Source organism: Herpailurus yagouaroundi, unplaced genomic scaffold, assembly GCF_014898765.1.
Source record: "Herpailurus yagouaroundi ecotype Mexico unplaced genomic scaffold, PumYag 140, whole genome shotgun sequence".
Taxonomy (NCBI): domain Eukaryota; kingdom Metazoa; phylum Chordata; class Mammalia; order Carnivora; family Felidae; genus Herpailurus; species Herpailurus yagouaroundi.
Genome location: NW_024412395.1, coordinates 63,429,765 through 63,440,745, shown reverse-complemented (window position 1 = coordinate 63,440,745; position 10,981 = coordinate 63,429,765). Strand labels below are relative to the sequence as shown.

Below are 10,981 nucleotides of genomic sequence, written 5' to 3'. Positions count from 1 at the left end.
TAAGCATCCGACTTCGGCTCAGGTCATGATCTCACAGCTTGTGGGTTTGAGCCCCGCGTCGGGCTCTGTGCTGACTGCTCAGAGCCTGGAGCCTGTTTTAGATTCTGTGTCTCCCTCTCTCTCTGACCCTCCCCCGTTCATGCTCTGTCTCTGTCTCAAAAATAAATAAACATTAAAAAAAAAATTTTTTTTTAAAATGGTGTCATTTCAAGGTATAATTACTGGTAATAGCTAACTTAGAAGCCCAGTTTGACCTGGATCTATTACCAATGTTGAAGTATTATATTATCTGTTGGTCTTTTAAAGTCAGAGAACCAACGGACAGCTTCTGATCAGCATTTTCACACAATCTCAGTAAAGCAATACATTTAGTCCTGGAGTACCCTATAATTTTCTATTGTTAAAAATGCATAGATTCACTGTCCCTATCACAGCCATAAAAATGAATGCATATTAATCTTCATAAATACACTAAAAGGACAATACTAGTATCTATCACATACGGCAGGTGGCTATAAACCATCAAAGGAAATCTAAGTAAACATAAACACAGGAAAATTCAGTAAATGGAGAATTTTATCTCCTAACATTTCTCAGGAAGCCCTAGGAAGATAATATATTAAGGTTAAAAGTGAGTAACTCATTGAGTGACTCCTGGCTGGCTCAGTCAGTAGAGCATGTGACTTTTGATCTCAGGATCATGAGTTCAAGCCCCATGTTGGGCATTGAGATTACTTAAAAAATAAAAAATAAGTTATCTCATTGAGAAAAAAATATCAGAGAACTAAAGAACTGTAAGAATTAAAAGATTGTCGGGGCGCCTGGGTGGCGCAGTCGGTTAAGCATCCAACTTCAGCCAGGTCACGATCTCGCGGTCCGTGAGTTCGAGCCCCGCGTCAGGCTCTGGGCTGATGGCTCGGAGCCTGGAGCCTGTTTCCAATTCTGTGTCTCCCTCTCTCTCTGCCCCTCCCCCGTTCATGCTCTGTCTCTCTCTGTCCCAAAAATAAATAAAAAACGTTGAAAAAAAAAAGAATTAAAAGATTGTTGGAGGGGAAATTTCATAATGGCTCTCTATGTATTAATCAGAAAAAGAATAAAGCTTAGATAACGGACCTGTATTTTAAAATTGCTGTCTTTGAAGAACTGTGGATCAAAATAAAACTTACCTTCATTTTTGCTTGTTCAATAAATTCAAAACATTCTGGAAAATAAGACAGGATATTGGTTTCAGGCAGATCCAATATAGAAATACTCTTATATATAAAGTCACTGAGGAAAGTATTTTCAACTCCATATGCAACATTGAGAATATGTGTCACCTTAAAGGGGAAAAAGAAAGATGATTTTTAAAAATTCTCTAATGAATTAAAATTAGGTTAATTAAAAAGAGAATGAGATGTTGAGATTTGTAATGAGAATAAACAAACAATTTAAGCATGACTCACTTGAATAATACTTCCTACAGGAAGCTTCCTCTGACTGCCTCATCCCTCACCAGAAGTGCTAATTCTGTACACTCTCACAGCACCCTCTACTTGCCCTAATTATAGCTCTTACCACTTTGACATTATTTGTCTCCCTCATGGTACTAGAAACTCCATGAGGGGAGGAACCATGTTTGGCTTCTTCAGTATTATGAGTAAGCACTGTGTGTGAGCAATGACCTTAGCACAAAAAGTACTTAAAATATTTGTTGGATAAATCAATGAATATGCATATAAAAAACTTGAGTAAGGGAAGTACATCAATAACACAGACTTCTTTTTCAATAATTATTTTCCGATTTTCCTTCATATTCTTTAGTAGTATGACGGTTCTCAAGTGTGGCTGCACGTTAGAATCACCCAGTTAACTTTTAAAATGTCAGTGCCACAGGGCCTCAAACCTAGAGACTCCAATGAATTAGTCTGGTTGAAAGGATGGTCATTTATTTCAAATGGTCCACAAAAGCAACCTTCTACCCATCTATGCATTTGAGCTTCTTTCCTACAGTCTACCAAGCATATGGAAGGGGCCATGTGGAAGGTTAATTAAAAGAATCCAAAAGTTAAATGGATAAAGAAAATAGGGCACTGTTTCTTGTCATGACATGCCTCACCATATTCTCTTTCTTAGCATGGGTGTTCGGTTTTACCTGATCTCGATATTTTCGTGTATTTCACACGTATTTTATTTTTAATTTTTAAACTTTTTAAAGGTTTATTTATTTAGGGGTGCCTAGGTGGCTCAGTCGGTTGGGCAGCCAACTTCGGCTCAGGTCATGATCCTGCGGTCCGTGAGTTCGAGCCCCACGTCGGGCTCTGTGCTGACAGCTCGGAGCCTGGAGCCTGTTTCGGATTCTGTGTCTCCCTCTCTCTGACCCTCCCCTGTTCATGCTCTGTCTCTCCCTGTCTCAAAAATAAATAAAACGTTAAAAAAAATTTTTTAAGTTTATTTATTTAAATAAGCTCTACACCCAAAGTGGGGCTCAAACTCACAATACTGAGATCAAGAGCCGCACATTCCACCAACTGAGCCAGCCAGGTGCCCCTTACACACTTTAGAGTATCTTCCAGCTCTGCCTCTCTTGCCTCCACTACCCTCATAGACATGGCTGTGGCAGCGCCCCACTTCTCCACCTAGTACAGCTAACTAGATTGAGGCAGACACCAGACTTAAACAACACTGATCAAATTATTTTCATAAATTTAAAATAGGTACACAAGACAGCTGAATGGTCCGCAAACTTGAGAGGTCTAAGATAGCTGCTTTCTATTATGTGCCCAAAGAAGCTGAAGACTTTCTGCTCCTAAATAAGAACAGAGTAGATACCTATGCAGAAAGGGGCCATGATGCCAGCAGCAGAGAGGGACCATCTTGGAGAGCCTTCTATTCTCTAGCACAGCCAGCCTCTGCCCTCAGATTCCAGAGATTCCCCCTAAATTACTATACACACATTCTCTTTTCTTGCTAGGGTTTCTGTGCCTCCCAACCCAAAGAGCATTGATTAAAACATTCCGGGAGCTAGGCCCCATGAAGACAGAGCCACAGGCCATTCATTTACTGACCTAACTGCCTTGTAGAAGACAGACAACAGAAAAAACCTCAAATGTCTACTCAAGAGACATTCTTATATAGAGATGAGATGGGAGAAACTAGAAAGGTAAGAACATTTTTAGAAGATAAAGTCTGAAATGTCCTTCTGCTTTCCCCAGTGAAGTCTTGTCTATGTCAACTCACTCATTGCCAGTGTACTTCTGACCAGGATTATATGATTCTGCCCTGGATAATATATACAATATATATAAATACAATATATATATTGTATCTATATATACAATGTGCATATATATATATACAATTTATATATATATATTTATATATAAAATTTATATATATAAATTGTATATATATATATACACACACACACACACACACACACACACACACACAATATAAGATATATATAACTTATTACCTATTACCTATGTATCTTCACAGGACTATGGAGAAAACCAAATGAGAATCTTAGGAAAACCTCTTGAAAGGTAAAAGTGCTTTACAAATATTATGGATTACCAATGCCTGGGTAGTTTAGCTGTTGGGAAGTGCAATTTATATGTGTATTGACTGGGCCTGATAGAAAAGAATTGTACTGAATCACAGGTGGTGGTGGTGATGGGGACCCAGCCTAAAACCCTTTCTAGTAATTAAGCATACTTCCAAAATGTAGGTATGGAGGTCCTAACAATGGTTGCCCTTGGGATGCCCTTTGTAATAGGGATAATAAGAAAAACCACTTTATTGCAAACCTAATGTATGCTAGGCCTATAAGTTATCTCACCTAATCCTCACATATAGGCATTATTATTTCTAATTTTAGTAAACTTACATATTGTGAACTGGTTCAAAATCAGAACATTATAAAAAAGAAACAAAGTTTTGCTCTCACCCTGTCCCTATCTACTCCGTTTTCTCCTACCTTAATGGTAACCACCTTTTTTGGCGTCTTGTGTATTCTTTTAGAGCATCTTCAGGCAAATTTGTTTATTCCCTTTCCTACACAAAGACAACACCCTGGGTTCTCCTCTCATTTAAATATGTGCTCAACTCCTGGTGGGAATGCAAACTGGTGCAGCCACTCTGGAAAACAGTATGGAGGTTCCTCAAAAAATTAAATATATAACTATCCTACGACCCAGGAATTGCACTACTAGTTATTTACCCAAGGGATACAGGTGTGCTATTTTGAAGGGGTACACGCACCCCAATGTTTATAGCAGCGCTACATACAATAGCCAAAGTATGGAAAGAGGTCAAATGTCCATCTACTGATAAATGGATAAAGAAGATGTGGTATGTGTATGTACACACACACACAATGGAGTATTACTCAGCAATCAAAAAGAATGAAATCTTGCCATTTGCAACTACAAGGATCGAACTAAAGGGGATTATGCTAAGCAAAATTAGTCAGAAAAATATCATGACTTCACTCATATGTGGAATTTAAGATACAAAACAGATAAACATAAGGGAAGGGAAGCAAAAATAATATGAAAACAGAAAGGGGGGCAAAACATAAACTCTTAAATATAGAGAATAAACTGGGGGTTGTTGGAGGGGTTGTAGGTGAGGAAATGGGCTTAATGGGTAAGGGGCATTAAGGAAGACACTTGTTGGGATGAGCACTGGGTGTTATACATAGGGAATGAATCACTGGAATCCACTCCTGCAATCATAATTGCACTATATGCTATCTATGCTATCTATAGATATAGATAGATAGATAGATAGATAGATAGATAGATAGATAGATATAGATATTGATATGTAAGTAAGGGTTGCCTGGGTGGCTCAGTCGGTTAAGCATCCGACTTCAGCTCAGGTCATTATCTCACGGTAGTGGGTTGAAGCTCTGTGTCAGGCTCTGTGCTGACAGCTCAGAACATGGAGCCTGCTTCGGATTCTGTGTCTCCCTCTCTCTCTGTTCCTCCCCCACTCACACTCAGTCTCACTGTCTCTCAAAAATAAAGAATAAGAAAAATTAAAAATAAATAAATAAAATAAAAAATAAATGTCCTGGAAATTTTTTTAGATTAGTATTTACAGACTCTTTTTTTTTTTTTGGTGTTTTTTTTTTTATAGCTATATAGTTCTGTAGTGTGAGTGTACTATTATTTAACCAATTCCCTATCTATGAACATGTGAGTTTTTGTCAATGATTTGCTGTTAATAAACAATGCAACAATAAATAACTTGGACATTTTATGTTTCAGTTTTCTATCTTCCATAGTACTTTGTTGGACACACACCAAGCACTTGGGTACCTTATTAACAAAGCAACTATTATTACTATATCTAAACATTAAAATGAAATTCCTAATGAAATTTCTGAAATGATCCTCAAAAGAATTTCTATTAATTATAGCACTTAAGTCTTAGAATAATATGCCTTTGAAATGTGCCACGCATTTAAATCAATAATGTTTTGTAGAGTCACTAAATTTTTCAATAAACCCTCTATTCAGCTGGTCAGTTTACCTTAGGAGGATCTTTTAAACACCTGCTTGCTTCACATCGCCAGATGAAAGTGAATTTCAACTAGTGTATCATAAAAGGGGATAGATAATGAAACATTTGCCAATGAATAAATTTTATCATTTTTTCTAGTTTCCATTTTTTCTCTGAGAAGTATTAATTTGCTAGTGTAAACAAGACTCTGAAACTTGTCCTACTTATGTTAAAATATTGATCTAAGATGGATGCTATTAGGAAACACAGTACTTCTCATATCCTTATGCAATTCCAGGCTATTATCTCTTCTTGTCAGCCAGTTATTATTATAACTGTTACTGCAACTGCCTTGTAACTACTCTCCCCATCTTTAGTTTATGCAACACTCCGATCTATTTTCCACATGGCCTCTACCAAGCAACCTTTCTAAACTGCAAATTTGATCCTGTTACTTCCCTGGGTAAAGACTTTCACATACTTTTGGATAAAGTCCAACAGTTTACCCAGGCTTACATGGATTTTTGTGATCTGATTCATGCTTACATCCCTGGCCTTGTTTCTGGGTATCCTTCTTTGTCACTCTCTATTCCAGGGTTACTGAACTTTTTTTCCGTCTCTGAAAACGTCAGCCTTTCTCTTCTGGGGCTGCACACAAACCACTTCTCTTATCTGAACACTTTTCTGTCTGCTCCCTCCCCACCCCATTCAGAGCAAACTTCAATAGCACTTCCTTCATCACTTCCCTGACTTTACAATCCCCTACCCAACCCAACTCAATCCAAACATGGAGGGCATCATCTCACATGCTCTCCAGTAGCACCTGCATTTCCCCATCAAAGCACATTATACCCTGGACTGAAGGTGCTTATTTGTTGTTCTCTCCTCTACCCTCTGCTCCAGAAGCTTCATGTTAATAAACCACAGCAATTCCATGATGCCAAAACACTGCTGGACAAAATAGAGGGCTAAAATAAGTAATAAATCACATCAGTTGTGCAGGAAGGGTGGGGGAAGATGGCATTGGGGAAGAAGTGGTATTTGAGTTGGGACTCAGGCAGGGTATGTCTTGGATGAGAAGAGAAGAGAGGAAAGTCCATCCCACACAAAGGAAGTACATAAGCAGAGGCAAGAAAACATGCCTCAAAGTCAGGTTCGTGAGGGTCCATGAAGGGAGACTGAGAGAATATAAAATTGGAAAGATGAATTATAAATCCATATATTTAATTAGGTATAATAATTTTTGCAATTTATTAAAATGACAGCCAGAATGTTACCAATTAAATTCTGAAATGGACTAATAGTTTCCTAAATAAATGTAACAATTATGCAATCCCTATCAAAATAACACCAGCATTCTTCACAGAGCTAGAACAAACAATCCTAAAATTTGTATGGAACCAGAAAAGACCCCGAATAGCCAAAGCAATCTTGAAAAATAAAACCACAGCAGGAGGCATCACAATCCTGGACTTCAAGCTGTATTACAAAGCTGTAATCAAGACAGTATAGTACTGGCACGAAAACAGGCACTCAGGTCAATGGAACAGAAGAGAGAACCAAGAAATGGATCCACAAACGTATGGTCAACTTATCTTTGACAAAGCAGGAAAGAATATCCAATGGAATAAAGATAGTCTTTTCAGCAAGTGGTGCTGGGAAACCTGGACAGTAACATGCAGAAGAACGAACCTAGACCACTTTCTTACACCATACACAAAAATAAACTCAAAATGGATGAAAGACCTAAACATAAGACAAGAAGCCATCAAAATCCTAGAGAAGAGGTGTGCCTGGGTGGCTCAGCCAGTTAAGTGTCTGACTTTGGCTCAGGTTGTGATCTCACATGAGATCATGTGGGCTTGACTTCGAGCCCCGTTGTTGGGCTCTGTGCTGACAGTTCCAAGCCTAAAGACTGCTTCAGATCCTGTGTCTCCCTCTCTCTCTGCCCCTCCCCTGCTTGCACTGTCTCTGTCTCTCTCTCTCAAAAGTAAATAAAAAATATTAATTTTAATAAAAATTTTTAAAAATCCTAGAGGAGAAAGCAGGCAAAAACCTCTTTGACCTCAGCTGCAGCAACTTCTTACTCAACACGTCTCTGGAGGCAAGGGAAACAAAAGCAAAAATGAACTATACCGGGACCTCATCAAAATAAAAAGCTTCTGCACAGTGAAAGAAACAATCAGCAAAACTAAAAGGCAAACGATGGAATGCGAGAAGATATTTGCAAATGACATTATCAGATAAAGGGTTAGTATCCAGAATCTATAAAAAACTTATCCAACTCAACACCCAGAAAACAAACAATCCATTGAAGAAATTGGAAAAAGACATGAATAGACACTTCTCCAAAGAAGACATCCAGATGGCCAACTGACACATGAAAAAATGCTCAACATCACTCATCATCAGGGAAATGCACATCAAAATCACCATGAGCTACCACCTCACACCTGTCAGAACGGCTAACCATAACAACTCAGGCAACAACAGATGTTGGCGAGGATGGGGAGAAAGAGGAACCCTTTTGCAATGTTGGTGGGAATGCAAACTGGTGCAGCCACTCTGGAAAACAGTATGGAGGTTCCTCGAAAAATTAAAAATAGAACAACCCTACGACCCAGCAATTGCACTAGTAGGTGTGTATCCAAGGGATACAGGTATGCTGTTTCAAAGAGGCACATGAACTCCAACGTTTACAGCAGCACTATTGACCACAACCAAAGTATGGAAGGAGCCCAAATGTCCAGCTACGGATGAAAGGATAAAGAAGATGTGGTATATATATATATATATAATGGAGTATTACTCAGCTATCAAAAAGAATGAAATCTTGCCATTTGCAACTATGTGGATGGAACTGGAGGGTATTATGCTAAGCTAAATTAGTCAGAGAAAGATAAGTATCATATGATTTCATTCATGTGAGAAATTTAAGATACAAAACAGATGAACATAAGGGAAGGGAAGCAAAAATAATACAAAAACAGGGAGGGGACAAAACAGAAGAGACTCATAAATATGGAGAACAACAGAGGGTTACTGGAGGAGTAGTGGGAGGGGGCATGGGCTAAATGGGTAAAGGCATTAAGGCATCTACTCCTGAAATCATTGTTGCACTATATGCTAACTTGGGATGTAAATTTAGAAAATAATAATAATTATTTTTTTAAAATTTAATATATTCAAAAAAATTAAAATTCAAATTTAAAAAAATGTAACAATTAAAAAATTTTCTATACATGGCTGCAGACCTGAAGCATTTTTACCTTGTGCTTTTTCAGAGTATCCAGATCGTGAGCAGCATCTTGTGACCCTATAAGAAATAAATCATATCACCTTCAACATGAAAATAATCATCCGGACTTTTAATATAATTTTTGCAGGAATTCTATTAGTTATTCATTTATTTTAAAAAATACAACTCGGAGAGTACCTGGATGGCTCAGTCAGTTGAATGTCTGACTCTTGATTTTGGCTCAGATCATGATCCCAGGGTCATGGGATTGAGCCCTGTGTCAGGTTCCGTGCTCAGCGTGGAGCCTGCTTAAGATTCTCATTCTATCTCTCAATAAATAAGCAAATAAATAATTTTTAAAAATAAAAATAAAAATGGGGCACCGGGGTGGCTCAGTCGGTTGAGCCCGACTTCAGCTCAGGTCATGGTGCCGCGGTTTTTTAGTTCGAGTACCATATCAGCCTTGCTGCTGTCAGCACAGAGCCTGCTTTGGATCCTCTGTCTCCCTCTCTCTGCCCCTTCCCCACTTGCGTGCTCTCTCTCTCTCAAAAATAAACAAACATTATTTTAAAAAAAAGATTCTTTCTCTTCCTCTGTCCCTCTCCTCAGCTCATGCTCATGCATTCTAAGATAAAAAATATATAAATAAAATAAAAAATAAAAAATGCAACTTGGGAGGACCTAATTCCAACTTTCTAAAAGACAATTTGAAACTACTCATTAAAAAATATTCATCTTGTATATATCTCATACTCTGAAATCTCACTTCGAACAATTTCTTGCAAGCCCTGGATGTTGCAAAGGTTAGCCATCAGGATGTTCATTGTAGTATTGTTTATAATACAAAAAAAAAAAAAACTCCAAACCCTCAAAACGAGTAAAAAACAACAAAAAGCCTAATAATAGGGGTTGGGTTAAATAAAATATGATACTATTATGTAGTTAAATACATACACCCAAAAAAAAAAAAAAATACATACACCCATTAAAATGAAAATGCTCAGGCACCTGGCTGGCTCATTGGTAAAGCATGTGACTCTTGTAGTCATGAGTTTGAGCCCCACGCTGAGAGCAGAGTTTACTTAAAACAAACAAACAAACAAGAATGTAGAAGAATATTTATGGCATGGAAATATATTCTCAACATATTAGGTGATAATACTATTATATTACAAAACACCATCATCCATTTCTGTGAAAACAAAAAATACGTATATGCCTAAAAATGAACAGGAAGGATATAGAACAAAATGTTGATAGTGGGATTACAGGTGATTTTCTTCTTTACACTCATTTGTATTTTTACACTACATATCTATTTCTTTAAAAAAGATTTTTTAATATTTATTTCTTTTGAGAGTCAGAGAGAGAGAGCAGGGGAGGGGCAGAGAGATCTGTGCTGTCAGAGCAGAGCCCAACATGGGGCTCAAACCCAAGAACCGTGAGATCATGACCTGAGCCAAAATCAAGAGTCAGATGCTTAACCAACTAAGCCACTGAGGCACCCCAATATCTACTACTTTTGTAACTTAAAAAAAGATGTTAAAAAAACACCCACAAAATGACTCTGGTTTAGGAATATCTAATAGCTTAGAGCAAACACTGCTGGGTTTATAGATTCCACCCACATTCCCTGCACCAATAGGGCTATCCCCTTTTACAGCTTCTTCCTGTTAAAGTTGGCTCCCCATATCTACCAAACTTGGAAAATGACTCTAGCTAATAACCAAGTTTAAACATGAGATTATTAGTTAAAGTGAGTTACACAATTGAAAAATATAGGGCATTTCTTTTTAAAGATTTCAAGTATTTTACTTCTCTAGATTAGGATCCATTTCCATAAACAATGTTTTTCTTACCTTACCTATCTGGGGAATCTGCCAGCTTCTGTTAATTGATTTTAGGTAGCTGAAAAGCCAGCAAATCCACTGGTTGGCCAATATTCCCCTGGTAATTGGTAATCGGAAACTCGCGGGCTCCTTACTGAGCCTACATTTAACTTTATACTTAAAAGTTAGCCTATGAGGGACGCCTGGGTGGCGCAGTCGGTTAAGCGTCCGACTTCAGCCAGGTCACGATCTCGCGGTCCGTGAGTTCGAGCCCCGCGTCGGGCTCTGGGCTGATGGCTCAGAGCCTGGAGCCTGTTTCCGATTCTGTGTCTCCCTCTCTCTCTGCCCCTCCCCCGTTCATGCTCTGTCTCTCTCTGTCCCAAAAATAAATAAACGTTGAAAAAAAAAAATAAAAAAAAAA

The 10,981-nt window shown here is 38.1% G+C and overlaps 1 protein-coding gene across 1 annotated transcript in view; it reads right to left on the bottom strand.

Annotated features, from left to right (window-relative positions):
- DUSP19 (dual specificity phosphatase 19) overlaps positions 1-10,981 on the bottom strand; it is an 18,753-nt gene that overhangs the window by 3,536 nt on the left and 4,236 nt on the right. Inside the window, exons 2-3 of the mRNA XM_040475588.1 lie at positions 8,763-8,809; positions 1,167-1,319 (exon numbers count right to left, since the gene is read on the bottom strand). Coding sequence (XP_040331522.1) covers positions 1,167-1,319; positions 8,763-8,809 — 200 coding nt within the window. The remainder of the gene's footprint in view (positions 1-1,166; positions 1,320-8,762; positions 8,810-10,981) is intronic.